General features: G+C 33.1%; 1 protein-coding gene across 1 annotated transcript in view; it reads right to left on the bottom strand.

The window, feature by feature from the left end:
* The window catches only part of LOC128179884 (serine/threonine-protein phosphatase 6 regulatory ankyrin repeat subunit B-like), a 32425-nt gene that overhangs the window by 4915 nt on the left and 6327 nt on the right, over positions 1 to 21183 (bottom strand). Inside the window, exon 2 of the mRNA XM_052847570.1 lies at positions 90 to 788. Coding sequence (XP_052703530.1) covers positions 90 to 788 — 699 coding nt within the window. The remainder of the gene's footprint in view (positions 1 to 89; positions 789 to 21183) is intronic.

Below are 21183 nucleotides of genomic sequence, written 5' to 3'. Positions count from 1 at the left end.
TTTGTTTTCCTTGTCTTTAGTTTTTAATAACTCACTTACACAAAGATCATCGTTAAAAAGTACAAGAAGAGTTAAAGCACAATATTTACCCTTGTCTTTTTTTCTGAACCCTAGTATTTCCTTTTTCAACACTGTTACAGGTTCTGTAAAAAATTCTATACCCTTATTTTTGTATTCCTCTTTGCTAGAATACAATTTACACAATAACGGGAAATATCTTTCAACTTCAACGATCTTATGGCGATCCTTGGCGGAAAAATGAATATCGGAGGTATATTTTTTCAAAATCTGCCGTTTTTCCTTAACAGATAATTTATTTTTGTTATTATCGATGTTTAAAATATCTGATGGGTTCACAAGATAGTGTGTCACTCTCGTGTCAGAAATAATGTGATTTCTACACGACATCACGAGTTTTGCTGTTTCTAAGTACAACTTTAATTCCTCTTCATTTGTTTGCCACGAATTATTCAAAATTTCATCAAAATATTCTTTTCCCAATGGATCATTAAAAACACAAATAGTCTTATCTTTTTTAAATCGACTTGAATTATATTCATCCACGATGTCTTCTACCTTTTTTACTCGTTTTACGGTCCAGCCTTGTTCTCTGTATTGGAGCGCAATATGTTGAATGATGGCCGACTTTCCGGATCCTGAGTGACCAGCCACAATAACCAGGTTCCTGTTTTTTATTATTTTCTCTACTTCTTTACACGCATTCGTTGAAATAAAACAAAAGTCGTCCTGCTCCCATTGGTCAAATATGGCCTTTTCAATTCGTGATTCTACAGTGAAAATTTTTTTAAAAAGTTTATTCTTAAAATAGACGCAATCCTTGAGTTTAGACTTTAACGAAAATAGATCCATAATATTAAACAAATATCTATATTTATCATTAATACACGCTAAGAGGTTTATGGAGTAAGGTGAAAAGAAGTTGAGAAACAACGTTAATAAGATTATTGCCGAAACCATGCCTTTTATACCACCCTTTATTTCAAAACACTTCTCCAATAGAAATTATAGGTGGAGATCAGAGCAAGAGAGTGCCACTCTCTTTGGTTTAGTAATCTATACTGCTATATTAAAATACTAGACTCGAATTTTTGGTCTTTAATACCGAAACATCGGAAGAATACTGTCTTTTGTTTTATATATTTTAAACATCATTGGTACTTGAGGATTACCAATTTGTTTTTATTTTTTCTCAGTTAAGCATCGCTAATTAATAATGAACGAAAATTCCTCATAAATCCCGGAAATCCCTGGATGTTTTGGATTTTACAATCTTGCGCTTCCGCAATACATTCACGCTAACGTAATCTTTAGTTTATGTTTCCACAATATCACATCTGCATGAATAAACTTAGAAATGATAATACAAATACGGGTAAATTTTCGTTGGACTTTTGCTATATATTCTGTTCATATATATTAATGATTTCTTATGAGAGAAAGTATAAAATAACAAATATACATTTCAACTAAGTACTTACTTTTGTCTTCGTGATGACAAAAAATATTTGATTAAATGCAAAAAAGTTACATTATATTTGTTAGGAGCGTGAAGATTGAATATGTTTTATCGTAAAAATGAATAATGTCCTACGGACCCAGTTTTACAAAGAAAATACGTGTACGTTGGTGAAAAGATGTTGAATTCTTATATTCTATGGATTAAGATTTTTAGTTGATCAAAAGGTATTTGCAGTCTCAAAAAGGTTTGTTGTGATGAATTTGACTGTTATTTTCAAGGCAACTTCATTAACTTTCTCCAAAATCGTTCCGGAGCGATTCTTCAATTTTCTGCTATATTACGAGTACAAGGGAAGCATTCTAACTGTGGTGAGGGCCTTTCCCGAGACACAGTTAGATTATTCAAACTAAGGAAAGTGTAGTGAAATTAATAGCATTATCATTATGTAATTGTCAATAATAACGTGTGTCAATATACCTATTTCGTAAATGTCCGATATGCAATGTCAACCCGTGCATACACGGGTCAAAGTCTAGTTTTTATTAAACATAATGTTATTTTGTCAATTGTTTTAATAAATGTTTTACTATTTTGCTGTAAACGAAAAAAAAAGTTTGCGTATTAACCCCGACGTGAAAATCCAAAGCATTTATATAAAGACATCACTGATGCGCTGTCTCAACTATAGTTTTATTTTGCGTGTGTATATTAGGGAATAATGTCAGCGGCATCTTTTTGATCTCGGTAATAACTGTAGAAGAATGTATAATCGATGAACATGATAAACTTATCAGTACAACGGTCCATACATATCAGACACAGTCAAGGGATGTTGAGAAAATATATACGTGCATCTATCAATTATCTTGAAAGCCATGCCCATTCAACTGAAATGTTATTGTAATTTTTACATAAAGATGATGAAAAACAATTGTTGATACATTGATTGTATTAGCTCGTAATAATATTAACTTATGCGACATCACCCTGAGTTTTATAATTTAATAAAATTAGTTTTAAGCTAATTACAAAGTAACATAAGCTAGCTGTTTTCATTAACATTTCATGAACATTGTTTATTTAATTTAGAATTTTACAAACTCGATGGGGATGAAGAGCAAAAATATGAGACCCTCGACCCCATTTACTGAGGTTGACACTTTTGCCAAGTGCGGTGCTTCTACAAGAAAGTGGGCAGTGATACCGGAGTGTGCCTGAGCAGATCATAATCTCAGTGTTTAGAATTTGAAGACCAATCGGGTAGGATACACGAAGATTAACAATTAACATTAGATTTTACGGTGCTAGATGATTCGTCTGGAACTGCATCCGTCATGTGCAGCACGAACGGGTGGAAGTTAAGGAAATGTTGGCGAAAAAGGAACATATATAAGGTTGTGCTGCGCTGTGGGCCGTAAGATAAAACGGAGGATAGGTTTGCCGTATTCCCGAAGGTCCACCAGTATACAGTTCCAGAGAAATAAACAGATAATATTGATGCAGGATTCCACATTTATAGTACGAGACTCAACGATTGCAACATTATAGCAATTTAACAGACAGACATGTACCAAACAAGTCGGATATGACAAGTAGTGGCTTCAAGACTCAAGACTCTGGACGAATCGGACGTGGCCGAGGCTGGCCGCCGTATTCCAGACTGTCGATTGACAATTGTACAAAACTATATATAATAATCTGAACAATGAGTATAAATTGACAGGTGATGACATAAGTAACCTGAGTGAAAGGTTCACAGATATAAAATATTTAATAAACTCAATGAGTCTTTGATGTCCAAGAAATGAAAACCTGATAATTGCACAATATTTTTCTAAGAAATGAGCCGTCCTTGAGACTTGTCACTCTGTCTCTTTGAAATCACATAAAGAGTCCGAAAAGTGTCAATTACTAAAAAAAATAAGTGAATTTGTAAGAAATAAACTGTGAGAAAATATTACAAAACAGACGTTAATTTTAAAAATAAAGTCCAAAATAAAGACTTAGTTATAACTGAACAGTGAATTTTGCACGGTGATACAGGTTGAATTTTTTCTCCCTTTAAATTGGCTTGTAAAATTAATTTTTAACGAAATAACACTTTTAAAAGGCTAATTAATAGTTTTTGTACAGTTTCTTATTATTATTGTTTTCGTACTGGTTCTAATTAAGGTCTTCCGTTTCGAGCGGAAGACCTTATTGTTTTCGTACTGTTTATTATTATTTTTTCCCCAAATTTTGTGCACGCCATTTCTTGAACATTATTCGATCGATCTCAACAATTTTTTCACAGTGATGGGACATTATCTGAATTTTATATATTATTGATTGTTTTTGTTGTCGGCACTTTCGGTCTCAATTTACGGCCGATTTTTTAATTTTTGACAACTTATTTTGTGCAGAGCTGATCTCAGAAACTATTAGAGATATGACTTTGAAATTTTAGAAAAGTAAGTCTATAGATTGAAGTTGTGCACTATTTTTTTTTTATTTTACGCCAGTGGCGCCATTTTTTTAAGCTTGCCTAGGCTCAAAAATTGGGTACGAATTTTCATTCAACATATAATGCTACATGAGGTGCAGAAGAATTATATACAAAAGTATAAGAAAAGCAGGATTTACAAAAAGAAACAGAATAAAGTAAACAATGAATTTGTTATTGTTGTTACGTAGGATGACCGACCAAATCAAATATTTTTCTAATTAAAGTACACATTTTCATAAGTATTACATGATTTGAAGACGACATTAGAGTTCTAAATTTTAAGATGTTTGGGTTTTTAAGATATTAATCACTAAACATTTTTTTTCTTACATGTGACAGTGCACTACATTCTAAAACATAATGAAATTCATCGCCAATTTGATTGGCTTCACATAAGCCGCATTTGCGATCTTCACGTGGAGTATTGTTCCACCTACCAATTTCTATAGGGAGGTGATGGTTTGTAGTTCTATATTTAACAAACAAGTTTCTTAATTTTCGTGAAAGTATTAATAGATAGTCTTCACAACAAAAATTACATTTAAAAATACGATATATAGCACCTTTTGACGAACTATCTAATTCACTATTCCATATTTGGACAAATTGATCTTTAAGATTTTGTTTGACAATATTTTATAACCATTTTACGCTAACAGGATTTTGCTGGTGCCATACAAAGGATGAGCCACAGCTATCAAGAATGTTTTTTATACAAACTAGCCACTTATTATTGATTTCACCTCTAATGTAACAATTATAAAGATACATATACATAGTTTTACATAACTTATTCTCCTGGCATAACATCATCTTTGCCCAAAATCCAATCATTCTCGTATAAATTGTTATGTATAATGGAAAACGACCTGTCTCCCCATAAACCATAAAACTGTGGGTACTACTTTTCAAGTTAAGTACGTGTTTAAGAAACCTTAAATGTACACGCTCGATAACATCAATATTTTCGTAACCCCATATTTCACAAGAGTATAGTAAAACTGGTAAAACAACCTTGTCAAATAAGTCTAACTGAATATCAAAGGACATGTCAAAATATCTTATTTTTCTAATAATACCATACATAGCTTTCTGGAATTGAGTACACAAGTGTTTCTTGGCTTTACAAAAAGAACCAGATCGGGAAAATAATATTCCTAGGTAGTTATACTCTTTAACTACTTCTAATTTATCATTATTGTACATAAATGAGAACTTAGGAGCAGGTCCTTTGGAGAATATCATAACTTTGGTTTTTTTCACATTAACTGTAAGTTTCCAGTATTTACAATATATACAAAATTCTTCAAGCGCATGTTGTAAATCTTGAGCCGACTCAAAGTTGTTGATCGTAACAATATAACTCAGGAATGATAGTTGCGACGCCCATTTATTACGTAAATAAGGATTTTAGGGGCCAACGTACTTAAACTTTGACGCAATATATCTAGAGAGGGAGACAAGTAGAATTATAGAACTATAGTTTTACATGTATTTGACATTTAACTATTTTGTTTTGTTTGTCAAAACTTCCGATCGTCACCAGGAGCACTTTAAAAAAAAATTCTTTTGCATTTAATTTGTTTCATATAGAATTGAAATATAAGTAATAATCCTTTATAATGTCATGTATCCGATGTTAAATATGCAAAAAAATCTATTTCCGGTAAGATATCTCAAATATCTCAGAAAGCGTGTTTTGAATAAATGTTTTACCCACGAGATCTCAGAAAGTCAAGTGATCAATACACGAAACTTAAATAGATAGAAAATGCATATAATCGCTTTCATTTTGTCAATCTTCACTTCCAGTCCTCACCGCAAGGGTTCAAACAAATCAAGCTGTTTGAAAGTTTAACTGTTTTTCTTTGACAATTTCAGTAACACTGATAAACAATAGAATACAAGTGTCCAATGTTCAAGAAAAAATAACTTCTTTTTTTCACTGATCATTTCTGTTTGTCTGTTTCCTGTCAAGAGACAAAAAAAACCCAAGTATTCTTTTTAAAGGAATGATCGGCAATAATGATATATTGATAGCTAGAAGCAATCAACATGATCAGTTTGATGTAAAATAATTTAAAAAAGTACTGTATTTTTACAAAATATAGAATATTTTGAATCTGTACACAATAATTTCATCATTACAAACCGTCAACAAATTTATTTTTGAAATAAATTTGGGGAAAACCGTTCGTAAACTCTTTGTCTAGTTTTTTTATTTTTTAACGTAATTATTAAATGTTACTGTATCTTCTTCTTCTTCAGAATACTGGGTAGGGCTCTTCAAAGAGCATTAACACGTATACAAAGAAAGAGTTGTATTAGAATAATTTAATGCGACTGAAAAACATTAAATGTCATCATAACTTGCTTTTGAGGTCGCATTATAACCTAACCTTGTTTATAAATCAAGCTGTTTTCCTAGCTGCTATTATGCAACATTTATAGATCGAGGTCAGTTCATGGAGATCTTCTTATGATTGAGGTCAGTTCATCGAGGCCAACTGCATTACTGAATGAATCTTTTGATCGAAGTTCTTACACGTGATACAAAATGTGCATTCTTGAGTTAACAGGTCGAACTGTATTTTATGTATGTTTGCATCTCTTAAGGTAAATGAATTGAAATAAAACTGAGTAAAATGTTATATAAATACTAAACCAAACTCCAAGTTTTTTAAAGAACTACTTATGCAAGCGGAATGTGTGCGCACGTGGACGCATTTGCCTGATGCCTCATATGGACACAACCTTGATAGGCCGAAGCCGATCACAAAAAGCAATGAGATCTCAAAAACGGTGATGACTTGAACAATCAAACTTTGTGGGATGATAACCCTAAGAATGTATCCGTGTTTACATTATTTTTTTGAATCGTCGTCACTTCCAGTCGTCACCAAAAGCTCTTAAATATATTTGTTTCCTTATATTTTTTTTTTACATGGAATGAATACCGGTATATCATTACACGATCTTTTATATGTTAAATAAGCAAACATATTTTACTTCCGGTGAGTTATATCAAATATCTAAGGTACTTATCCATTTTACATATTTAATACCCGCGAGATTTTAGTCACTGTAAGTGATTGAAACACGAACTTTTATGAATGATAGATAATTGGTTGAAGATGTGTTTAACGGTTTTTTTTTCTCTCAACTGTCACTTCCGGTACTCACTAGAAGAGTTCATACAATTCATGTTTTTACCAAGTTTAACCGATTGTCTTTGGTGTTTCGTCTAGCATGATAAACAGTGATGTACACTAAGCAAATGTATAAAAAAACTGCTTTTACTTTCATTAATCACTTTCGTTCGTCCGTTTCCGGTCTCGAGAAAAAGAAAACTAGTATCACAGGATCTCATATTTGGCAGAGAGTATCAATATTTAATCGTATCATATAAAACAAAATTGGATGGAAGACATTCTCGTTACTCGTAACGAAATCTTTCATGTTTCTTTAATTTTACTAAATGGGGAATAATTCGAAGCTTGATAGGAAATTCAATCGATAGAATACACAATGGCAACACCGCAAGGCATGTTATCATATCTGAAATACTCAAAACAATCGGTGTATAAACGAGCAAAACATTAAGATTAAAAAAAGAAGATTCAAATCAGACTTTTTTCAGAATAATAGTAAGGTCGTAAGACCTTTTTTTTCATTATTAATGCTTTAGGATTGCATTTCTAATGATAAATTGAAATTTGAGTGTCAGTCCCAAATTTATAAGCAAGATGCAGGGCTCACAATTCTTTGTCATGTAAACAAGGCTTGTGCCCTGTTTTTGTTTACATAGGTTCAATATACCGGTAAACAATCTTTTTTACTCTGATTTGTCTATCTTCTTATTCATTTCTAGCATAAAGAAACAGTCCCTAACGATTAACATATTCATGTTGGGTCTAAAACTGGAATTTTCACTTCAACATTCAAAATGAAAGCAAAAGCGCCGTTTACATAAGAAAGAATAGTAAGCTCTGTAACTAGCTAATAACTCACCAAATGACTCTCAAAGTTTGGTTGCCTATTAAAATTGCCTAACTGAAGCATTGTTAACATAAAAACCGGGATAAAAAAATGTTGACCAAAATCGTGACCATGCCTATTGAAAGACCTAGAAGGGCTAATGGTATTGAAAAGTATGAAACACCTAAACTGTCTAATCATGGCAAAATTAAATTCGTTAAGTGCATATATCATTATGTAGTGTGCTTTAATCGTTCTGTGGTGGACTTCTTCAATTATGTGATAGGCATTTATTATTATGGCATGTACATTCATCATTAAGTGATGTACATTTAGCAATGTGTGATCTGCATTTGGCATTATGTGTCTTTACATAATGTGTTTTAAACATTCATTATGTGACATGGTTTTTTCTTGAAGCGATGTACTTATTTGTTCATCACGTCCTGTTCAAACATCTTTATGTTTTGTACAAACTTCATTATGTGGTGTGCAAACTTCGTTATGATGATGAACAAAGTCACGTGACAATTTTTAACGTTAAAAGTTGGCGGACGTAGATCCAGCGGGAAAATTCAAAACTGATATTTATAATTCAAATGTAGGAAAGTTATACTAAATGGTGTGACAATGATATGTGTCTTCATGTTTGTATTACATCGTTTACTTCATTTGCCAATTTTCCGTTTTGCGCCCGTCATATAACACTCGCATTTTGGATATGGGACAAATGAAGTCCGTCACACCTTTTAGTATAACCATTGTAAGAGATTAAAAATTACAAAAGACACTTCCCTTTATTAGCTGTGCCAAAGTTCCTACATTTGAACTAAAAATATAGAAGTAACAGAACTGTTAAATATGTAGCAATGCAATTTCATCAAAATAACCAGGAAAAGCATTTTGTAAGTTTCTGCTTAAAATTCTCAAAAGAAAAGAAAAAAATACCCACAAGAGTAATTGCCAATAATTTATAAATAATGAATTTATGCACTCTGTGAAAATCCCAGGTATGCAGTAGATCCAGATTCAGTGGTGATTATTACTAATGACAGGTGTAATGCACAGTTCTGAACAGGTTGTAAACTTAGGTGTTGATGGGCCGATCCAGGCACATAGCATCGTTTTTGAAAGGTAGGGGGGAGGCAGACATCCTAAAAAATCCTCAAAACTTAATTTCCCTACTGGCGTGCGACCAGTTCTCGCCGAGTACCATTTCTCGCCAGTACATTGTGACGTCATTTTTCGTATATAATTTTTCCTTTGATGCTACGTGCCTGCGATTGGAAAACGAAGATGAACGCAGAATAATTTTTTTGACAAGTATCATGCAAAACTTTCAGCTGATTTGACAGTTTTAGATAAACCTAAGATGTCGTTGATGTGTATCTTGTGTATTATTAGATTGATTGTATTTCTTTCTATTATGAGAAGAATATATAACGTCAGGTGCCTGTGGCACTAATGCCTCAAACTGATATAAATAAAATATGTTCAAAGGCTTGACAAAATAAAAAGAGATGTGCAGTTGTTCAAAGTGTACTTAATATTTATAGGTTTACAATACAGAGAAGACTGCAGCATTGGGCATATAACTGCATGCCTTATGATTAGCATGTACTTCTAACCTAACCTTTAAAAAAAAATACATGTATATTGCATAAATAAATATGCTGGCACAACCCTATATAATAAATTGATTATTATTGTGAGACAAATTACTATCTTTGCCGCTGTTTATTAGGGAGATACCTATGCTCACTTCTTAAATCATTTGTGCAATGGATCAGCAAATAAGTTCCTAATGATGGCGGATTTGCAGATAAAGATCTGTCGCGACCTTACTTTCATACCATTCTATTTTTCCCATATCTCCGCAATTTCAAAATTCTAAATTTTCCACTACGTAATTCCATAAATATAATTCAAATTACATGTATATGTTATGTAATTTTCTATTTGGATATATAGTTTCAATTAAAAATAGATGCTATGACTTTATTTGAAAGCCTTCAATTGCATTTTGCATGCTCTAAAAGACAGATTCAAAATATTCTTACTCCAAATGTAGCCTAGCACTCTAATTTTTTGGGCACTAGCAGTTTAAATGCCAATAAAGAAATATTAAGAAAAACTAACTGAAGCTGGGAAACGTCCTGCGTGTGCGTAAAAGTAAACGGTATATAAATAAATAAATTAATTGATTTATAAATAATTGAATTAGCAAATAGTTTTCTAGGGGACCATGATTTGAACAACCTATAATCTACATTATCGGAAGATGCTTCAACTCCAATTAGAGCTTTTCTTGCCAAATTGTTTTTGAGAAGAAGATTTTTAACGCTTTTCTCTATAGATTCCCATGTACAAATTTGACTCCCCATTTTGGCCCCACCCTACCCCTTGGAACTATGATTTGAACAAATTTGAATATACACTATCTGAAAATGCTTCAACTCCAAGTTGAGCTTTTCTAGCCTAATAGGTTTTGAGAAGAAGATTTTTAAAGCTTTTTTCTATATATTGCTATGTAAAAATTCATCCCCCATGGTGGCCCCATCCTACCCCTGGGGACCATGATTTGAACAAATTTGAATCTACACTACCTGAAGATGCGTCAACTCCAAATTGAGCTTTTCTGGCCAAATAGTTTTTGAGAAGAAGAATTTTAAAGCAGCTTTTCTCTCTATACAGTGAATATATTCCTTTGTAAAAATTCATCCCCAATTGTGGCCCCATCCTACCCCTGGGGACAATGATATAAACAAACTTGAATCTACACTATCTGAAAATGTTTGAACTCTAATTTGAGCTTTTATGGCCAAATAGTTTTTGAGAAGAAGATTTTTAAAGCTTTTCTCGCTATACATATTTCTATGTATAAGTATACCCGTCCCCCTCATTGTGACCCCACCCTATCCCCGGGGACAATAATTTGAAGAAACTTGAATCTTCACTATCTGAGGATGGTTCAGCTCCAATTTAAGCTTTTCTGGTCAAATAGTTTTTGAGAAGAAGACTTGTTAGCTTTTCTCTATATATTCCTATTGTGGTCCCACCCTACCATTTGGGGACCATGATTTAAACAAACCTGAATCTACACTATTTAAGGATGCCTAAAAACAAGTTTAAGCTTTTCTGTCCAAGAAGTTTTTGAGAACTAGACTCTTGTTGCTATAGCAACAAAAAGGTCTTCCGTTCATCATGTATTAATCTGTACAAAAAAATCCATTTTTCATGTAAACAGAAAATGGATATAATGTATACTCTACAGGAATTCCAAAGAAATAAACAAAACAAAAAAACAAAATGTCAATTTTTGAATACTTTCTGTTACGACCGGTAGTTACCCCGGATTATCGCAACATAGTAAACATATCTTCACACATTGCTTTGTCTTTCCTCAAAGTTTAGATACTCAAGTTGTTGCTAGTTATAATTTATCGTTGAGAAAAGGTGTATGTCTCGGGACCAGAAACGAACAAACGGAAGTGATTAAAGAAACTGAAAGTAGATATTTTAGTACATTTACCTACGGTACGTTACTGTAAACTACTTTGAGTAAAATGTTAAAAAGGATCTGAAGTAAAAAAAAACTCTACTGCTTGAACGATTTGATTGAGAACCGGAAGTGACGTACGACCAAATGAAACCCGTTAAACACATGCTCAATAAAATATCAAATATCAATATAAGATTTGTGTCTTGATCTCTCACAGTTTCTGAGATCTTGTGGGTATTTTGTTTTTAAAAAAGAAGGCTACCTGAGATATTTGAGATGTCGGAGGTAGAACTGTTTTTTGGTTTTTTTTTAACCATGTGTAGATAACCATTAGAATTTCTATAGCAGAAATGTTACTGCCATGCTTAATAACCAAAATATTTTTTAAAAATCCAAATTGGGTGTACTTCCTGTGACGACCGGAAGTTACTCCAGACAAAACAAAATAGTTTTAACACATGTAAACACATAGGTCTATCATCCCGCAAAGTTTGGTCGTTCAAGTTGTTACTGTTCTTGAGATCTCGTTGAAATAAGGTTGTTTTTATCTCGGGACAGGAAATGGACAAACGGAAGTGCTCAATGTAAATTGTATTAAATATTTCTTGTATACTTGCCTTTTGTATATTATGGTTCATCGAGCTAACTACAAATATCAAAGGAAAAAAGTTAAACTGATAAACAGCTCGATTTGTTTGAACTATTCCTTTGTGGACCAGAAGTGACTGCAGACAAAATGAAACTATTTAAACACATCTTCAATCAAATGTCTATCATCCATGAAAGTTTCGTGCTTTGATCACTTAGAGTTTCTGAGATCTCGTGGGTACAAAATGTGTTTTAAAAAAGCTACCTGAGATAATTGAGATATCTTATTGATAATATATTTTTTTTGTTGATATGACATCGCATAGATTACCAATATATAGATTTATACTTATATATAATTATTCCAGATAAAAGAATTTAATGCGTAAAAATACTTATTTTGGAAGTGCTTCCGGTTACGACCGGAAGTTACGATGAACATAACAAAATAGTTTAGACACATCTACGACTATGGATCTCTCACCCCACAAAGTTTCGATGTTCAAGTATTTGCCGATTCTGAGATCTCGAGGGGATCAAGGTTTTTTGACGCGGGACAGGAAACGGACGACCGGAAATGAATTTAAAAAAAATGAGAAAAACGCCTCGAGATATCATCATTCTCTATCAGTCCTTAAATTTTCAGGAAAATCTATCAAGCCATCTCTGAGAAATTCTGCCGATAAAAAAGGAGAGAAAAAAAATAAGAAAGAAAGAAACAAAGAAAGAAAGAAAAAACACTACAATCACTATAAGGTCTTCCGTTGGAAACGGAAGACCTTAATAAAATTTTTAAAGATTTTCTCTATACACTCTTACGTAAAAATCCATCCCCCATTGTGAGAAGAAGATTTTTAAAGATTTTCTCTATATATTCCTTTGTAAATCTTGATCCCCCAATTATGGCCCAACCCTACATCCGGGGGCCATGATTTGAACAAAATTGAATCTACACTACCGAAGGATGCTTCAGTACAAGTTACATTTTTTCTGGCCTTATAGTTTTCGAGGAGAAGATTTTTAAAATATCAACAAATTTTTAATATATCTTAATTATCTCCCCTTGAGAGAGGGTGTGGCCCTTCATTTGAACAAACTTGTATCCCATTTGTTCTTGAGAAGAAGATGAAAATGTGAAAAGTTTACAACAACACCAACGACAACGCCAACGCCGACAGACAACGGACAAATTTTCAATAGAAAAGATCAGTTGAGCTTTCAGCTCAGGTGAGCTAAATAGCACATGCCATAATGATAGTGATGATTGCATATCACATAATGCCAAATGCATATTACATAATGCCAGATGCACATGCCATGACAATGAAAGCACATCACGTAAGTACACCACATAACGATAAAAGCACACGACCTTATGATACAAGGATACCACATAACGAATAATGCACGCTACATAATGATATACGGTAATGATACATGTTTAAGCACATAATGAATTTAGTTTTGCCATTATAAGACACTCTAGGCGTTCCATAGAAAAGTATATACTGTGTATAATACTCCTACAATCCATGTGCCTCATTGTTGTCCCTTATTTAACTGTGTAAATATGGTTTAGTTATTAAGCTGACGTAGAGGAATGTGCAGTGAAATAATTTAAATGGATGCAAAAAGTTGCATGGAACTTGTCCATTGTTCTATTTGTAGCAGTCTCATTGGTATTAATCTCCCCTTCACGACACAGGTGAAGTTGCTTGTGACTAGTGGTAACCCCTTGACTCCCAGAAGGTGGCAAAAATCAGCGAGAGCCGAGTTCGTTGCAAGCAACGATGGGGTCTTCCGTTACATGCAGCTTCAAGTCACGAAAGGATTGTCAATCAGTCTTTATAAAACCATCCCTTCTCCTTACACTTGTCAGGGTCTTACAGATATTGATAGGATGTCTTTTCACACTACCTTAACTTATGACCAATCAGGGCTTTAGAAAATCAATTTGAACTCTTGAAAATTAGTCCATGCGTATTTTCTATGCATAAATTTAACTCCCAGACTGCAGAGTATTGAAGAGTTAGATTTTATGTAAAACAGATAAAGGCATGTATGTGATAAGTTGGGTATATATTTAGACAAGAAAAGTATTGACTGCGACTTTATTACGCACAGGGAGCTATTGTCCAAAAGCAAAAAGAAATCGGGTATGCATGTCTTCATGTGAAGTTTTTAACTCCCATGTTACGCAATATCTAAACAATACTATATTACAGTTAGATTTATAAGATAATGAAGAACAACTTTTCCAGCGACATCATTATCGTAGCATGTATCGTTTTTTAGTTATACAGCAAAGACTTTCCAGGTGCCAAGATCTCTTATTTAAGCGGCAAGCCCCCTTAATCTGGTCTCAAATGAAAGCCCTTTAATTTAAAAACAACTTTTGTTCTATATGCATTTAGAAAATAATTCAAACTAAAACGTTACGAAGCAAAAACATGAGTAAAAATTAGCAATTTTTGAAACATAGATATCGATTATATAGTTCAAGAGGTAGAATTGAAAAAAATAAATACGAAAATCAGAGAAAGACATTCAAAGTGTCAATTTTAAAGATTTCTAACTTTGGATGATTTGCTGTGGACCATTTTTGAGCCTTTGTCCGGAAACGAATGCGTCTTAAATTTTGAATAAAAGGGGAATAACTCGAACCCGGAAGTTACTATTTCCCATCTTTTCGTGACTTAAAAACTAAATCTAGTCTACAATACACCTTGAAAATTTGAATGATATCGGATGACAAACAAAACAGTTATTAAGGTTTTAAAAAAAGTCTAGAAGAAGAATAACAGCAAGAGGCCCATGGGCCACTTAGCTCACCTGAGGAACAATAGGTATGATAAAATTAGCTTAATCGAGTCATAATACAAACAATCTGGACAATGTACAATAATACATGTAGATCCTGTATAAATAAAATCCATTTTTCCCGCTGGATATTCTTATGGTTATAATCATTAGTCCCTTTTCTAACAGGATGATTTTATAGTCATATCACATGTTGAGTATTGAAGTCCTCAAAAAGATCCTTTACATTTGTTTATATATGGGATATTAAGCTACATCTAAACTCTAAACCTTCTTGTGAGGCCGAAGAATTGTCCTGGAGCCAAAGTCTTAACAATTATAAAGAATCATCTGGCTGATTAGTTTCTGAGAAGAAGATTTTAAAAGATTTACTTTATATATTCTATGTAAAACTTTAACACCCCCCCCCCCCCACAAATGTGGCCTCACCCTACCCAAGGGATCATGTTTTCACAACTGTGAATCTACACTACCTGAGGATACTTCCAGACAAGTTTCAGCTTTCCTGGCTGATTAGTTTCTGAGAAGAAGATGTTTAAATATTTACTCTATAAATTCCTATGTAAAACTTCGACCCCCCATTGTGGCGCACCCTACCCCCAGGGATCATGATTTTCACAACTTTGAATTTACACTACCTGAGGATGCTTCCACACAAGTTTCAGCTTTCCTGGCTGATTAGTTTCTGAGAAGAAGATTTTTAAAGATTTACTCTATATATTCCTATGTAAAACTCCGACCCCCTATTGTGGCCCCGCCCTACCCCTGGGGGTCATAATTTTCACAACTTTGAATTTATACTACCTGAGTATGCTTCCACACAAGTGTCAGCTTTCCTGGCTGATTAGTTTCTGAGAAGAAGATTTTTAAAGATTTACTCTATATATTCCTATGTAAAACTTTGACCCCCCTTTGTGGCCCCACCCTACCCCCAGGGATCATGAATTTCACAACTTTGAATCTACACTACCTGAGGATGCTTCCACACAAGTTTCTGCTTTCTTGGCTGATTAGTTTCTGAGAAGAAGATTTTTAAAGATTTACTCTATATATTCCTATGTAAAACTTCGACCCCCCATTGTGGCCCCATCCTACCCCCGGGGGTCATGAATTTCACAACTTTGAATTTAAACTACCTGAGGATGCTTCCACACAAGTTTCAGCTTTCCTGGCTTTCTGGTTCTTGAGAAGAAGATTCTTTAAAATTTCTCGAATTTTTTTATTAATTTCTAATCATCCCCCCTTGAAAACGAGTGTGGCCCTTATTTTTCACAACTTTGAACTCCCTTTGCCTAAGGATGATTTGTGCCATGTTTGGTTGAAATTGGCCCAGTAGTTCTTGAGAAGATGTTGAAAATGCCAAAAATCTGCCCCTGTCGCAACCACTATTGAAAAAAAAATTAGTGGTTGCGAATGTCATTTTAATGTCATCATAAGAAGCACTTTGCAACCACTATTCAATATATGGCCTTACTGAAATAATCCTTTCAATAGAAGTTGGGAATGATTTCATATATTAAATTAACTTTGCAACCTATATGTAAACAAAAGTGGTAAGAAAGACGATGTTAATAACTTTGTATTTGTTTGAAAAAGATGTTAGAATGAAAGAAATAGACTTGATTAGCGACCTATTCAAAATACACATTTTTGGTATTATAGATTAGCATTTTATACTAGTGGATAATAAAATTTTGATAATGACACCTTTATCACAATTTCAATTCTCTGCATAAACTTACCGATATAATAAGTTCTTGCAGATTTATTAATGTATAATATGTGTGTCATTGTCTCATTCTATAGATTATGACAATTGTAAATAATTTGTAATAGGGAGATTACCTAGTCATTTTTAAATGTAGATAATGAAAAACAATTGTTGGTACATTGATTGTATTAGCTCGTAATAATATTAACTTATGCACCATCACCCTGAATTTTATAATTTAATAAGATTTGTTTTAAGCTAATTACAAAGTAAAAAAAGCTAGCTGTTTTCATGAACATTCATGAACATTGTTTATTCAATTTAGAATTTTACAAACTCGATGGGGTCGAAGAGCAAAAATATGAGACCCTCAACACCGTTAAAAGTACCCCAGTAACTGAAGTTGACACTTTTGCCAAGTGCAGTGCTTCTACAAGAAAGCGGGCAGTGATCCCGGAGTTTGCATTAGCAGATCATAATCTCAGTGTTTAGAATTTGAAGACCAATCGGAAAGGATACACGAAGATTAACAATTAACATTAGATTTTACGGTGCTAGAGAATTCGTCTGGAACTGCATCCGTCGTGTGCAGCACGAACGTGGGGAAGGAAATGTTGGCGAATACGGAACATATATAAGGTTGTGGCCCGCTGTGGGCCGTAAGGTAAAACGGAGGATAGTATTGCCGTATTCCCGAAGGTCCACCAGTTTACAGTTCCAGTGAAATAAACAGGCAATTGATGCAGGGTTCCACATTTATTGGACGAGACTCAACGATGGAAACATTATAGCAATTTAACAGACAGACATGTAACACACAAGTCGGATATGACCAGTAGTGGCCTCCGGACTCAAGATTCTGGGCGAATCGGACGTGGCCGAGGCTGACTGCCGTATTCCAGACTGTCGATTGACAATTGTACAAAACTATACATAAGAATCTGAACAATGAGTATAGGTGATGCCATAAGTAAGCTGAGTGAAAGGTTCACAGATATGAAATTTTTAATAAACTCAATGAGTCTTTGATGTCCAAGAAATGAAAAACTGATAATTGCACAATATTGTTTTAAGGGATTAGCAGTCCTTGAGACTTGGCACTCTGTCTCTTTGAAACCGCATACAGAGTCCGAAAAGTGTCAATCACTAAAAAAATAAGTGACTTTGTAAGAAATAAACTGTGAGAAAATATTACAAAGCAGACGTTAAAGGGACTTGGACACGATTTGAGATTAAAAATTTTATTTTTATTTTTTTTATGTATAAAATGGTTCACTTGTGCATTTTAAATGATTGACCAAAATATTAAATGTTAAAGTAAAGTTACAAGCGAGATACAGAGGTAAGAATTGATAGTTATTTAAACAAAGCTCGAGTCTTATAGTTGTTTACAAAAAATGTAATGTAGAATTTTACCATTTCTTAGACAAAATGACATGCAAATTTGTTAAAAACTACTTCAATATTTTCATAAATACTATTATCAACAAAACAAAGTTACATTTGATTAAACCTTACACCATCACAACACATATATGTGAAAAATGACAATATTCGAGCTTTGTTTAATAAACAAAGAATTATGAACTCTGTAACTTGCTTATAACGGGATGATATCAAATTTGATTTTTTTCTCCTTTTAATCGGCTTGTACAATTAATTTTTAACGAAATAACACTTTTAAAAGGCTAATTAATAGTTTTGGTGCAGTTTCTTATTATTAAGATCTTCCGTTTCCAACGGAAGACCTTATTGTTTTCGTACTGTTTCTTATTTAGGTCTTCCGTTTCTAGCGGAAGACCTTATTGTATCTATACTGTTTATTATAATTCTTTTCCCAAAATTTTATGCACGCAATATCTTGAAAATTAATCGACCGATCTCAACAATGTTTTCTCAGGTGATGGGACATTATCTGAATTTTATATATCATTGATTGTTTTGTTGTTGGCACTTCCGGTCTTGATTAAAGGCCGATTTTCTAATTTTTAACGTATTTTGTGCAGAGCTGATCTCAGAAACTATCAGAGATATGACTATGACTATGACATTTTAGAAAAGGTAGGCTATAGATTGAAGTTGTGCACTATTATTGTATTTTACGCCAGTGGTGCAATTTTTTTTACCTCGCCTAGGCTCGAAAATTGGGTACGAATTTTCATAAAAAAATTTGCATATGTTTTTATCTGTATCTTTTTACAAGTTGATATTTTGTTAAAACATATATAACAAAAGTGGTAAAAAATTAAATGTTCTTTCCAACAAAATCAAAAAAAAGGGCTGGCCTTTTTATTTAGGGGCCAAGCGACTCGTAAAGTCTATTACGAATAACTTAAAAACGATAAAGATTTTGTGATGCATTATAGAAGCAAAGTTGTTGATCGTAACAATATATATCAGGAAAAATCGTTGCAACGCCCAGTTATTACGTAATAAGGGATTTTTACGTGCCAAAGTACTTAAACTTTGACGCAATATATCTAGAGAGGGAGACATATTTTGTTATGCGTTGTAGAAGAGAAAATGCTTGCATTGATGATTCTTATCAATTCCACAATTTCTCAGAGATGGCTCAATAGTTTTTTTGTAAATTTTCAGGAGTGATAGAAAAAAATATTATCTCGAGTATCAATTTTTCATTTTTTTTAAAGTTCATTTCCTGTCGTCCACTTCCTGGTCATCAACAGAAAGAGTGTGACATTGAGATCTGAAAAATGATAAGGACTTGAGTCTTCATACTAAGTAGGATTATAGACCTATAGTTGTATATGTCATTTAATTATTTTGTTTTATTTGTCATAACTTTCGATCGTCACCGGGAGCACTTCAAAAAAAAATCTTTTGCATTTAATTTGTTTTATATAGAATTGAAACACAGGTAATAATCCTAACATATGTCATCTATCCGATGTTAAATTAAAAAAAAATCTACTTCCGGTGAGATATCTCAAATATCTCAGAAAGCGTTTTTTGAATAAATGTTTTACCCACGAGATCTCAGAAAGTCAAAAGATCAATACACGAAACTTAAATAGATAAAAACCATTCGATAGAAAATGCATATAATCGCTTTTATTTTGTCAACCGTCACTTCCAGTCCTCACCGCAAGGGTTCAAACAAATCAAGCTGTTTGAAAATAAGACATAATCGTTACTCGTAACGAAATCTAGTATGTTTCTCTAATTTTACTAAAAGGGGAATAATTCGAAGCTGGATAGAGAATTCAATCGATAGAATACATAATGTCAACATCGCAAGGCATGTTATCATATCTTAAATACTCAAAACAATCGGTGTATAAACGAGCAAAATATTAAGATAAAAAAAGAAGATTCAAATCAAACTTTTTTTCAGAATAATAGTAAGGTTGTACGATTAAATTGGGAGGATTTTATTACCAGACCAGTAGGCTTTGAAATGCAAATACACTATCCATGATACAAAATGTTTAAATGGGCATGGTCACGATTTTGGTCAATTTTTTTTTACTGTTTTTATCATTATTAATGCTTTAGGATTGCATTTCTAATGATAAATTGAAATTTGAGAGTCAGTCCCAGATTTACAAGCAAGATGCATGGCTCACAATTCTTTGTCTTGTAAACAAGGCTCGTGTCCTGTTTTTGTTTACATAGGTTCAATATATCGGTATAAAATCTTTTTTCAATCTGATTTGTCTATCTTATTATTCATTTCAAGCATAAATAACAGTCCCTAACAATTAACATATTTATGTTGGGTCTAAAACTGGAATCTTCACTTCAACATTCAAAATGTAATCAAAAGCACTGTTTACATAACAAAGAATTGTAAGCTCTGTAACTATCCAATAACTCACCAAATGACTCTCAAATGCAAAGTTTGGTTGCCTATTAGAATTGCCTCACTGAAGCATTGTTAACATTAAAATCGGGAGAAAAAAATGTTGATCAAAAATCGGAACCATGCCCCTTTAAAGACCTGGAAGGGCTAATGGCATTGAAAAGTATGGAACACCTAAATTGTCTAATCATAGCAAAATTAAATTCGTTAAGTGCTTATATCATTATGTAGTGTGCTTTAATCGTTCAGTGGTGTCCTTCGTCAATTATGTGATAGGCATTCATTATTATGGCATGTGCATTCATTATCAAGTATTGCATATTTAGCCATGTGTGATCTGCATTTGGCATTATGTGTCTTTACATAATGTGTTTAGCATCATTATGTGACATGGTTTTTTCTTTAAGCGATGAATGTTTCTGTTCATCACGTCATGTTCAAACATCTTTATGTTACATGTATGTACAATCTCTATTATGTGGTGTACAAACTTCTTATGATAAAGAACAAAGTCACGTGACAATTTTTAAAATTAACAGTTGGCTGACGTAGATCCAGCGGCAAAATTCAAAACTGATATTTATCTTCCTAATTTGTTTACAAACTTTACGGGTGCAAACGTAAATGGGCTAACGATGCAAAACTCTTACTGACACATACTTTTTTTTAAGAAAGTGGATCTCATCTGCCACGCACTTTAAATCACTTGCTTCGACAACATATGGCGGATTTGCAGATTAAATATAAAACGTAAAAATTAAAATAAATAGACAAATCATGAACCTCGTATCACACT

This window comes from Crassostrea angulata, chromosome 4, assembly GCF_025612915.1.
Source record: "Crassostrea angulata isolate pt1a10 chromosome 4, ASM2561291v2, whole genome shotgun sequence".
In the NCBI taxonomy this organism is placed as follows: Eukaryota; Metazoa; Mollusca; class Bivalvia; order Ostreida; family Ostreidae; genus Magallana; species Magallana angulata.
This window is presented reverse-complemented; position numbering and strand designations above follow the sequence as displayed.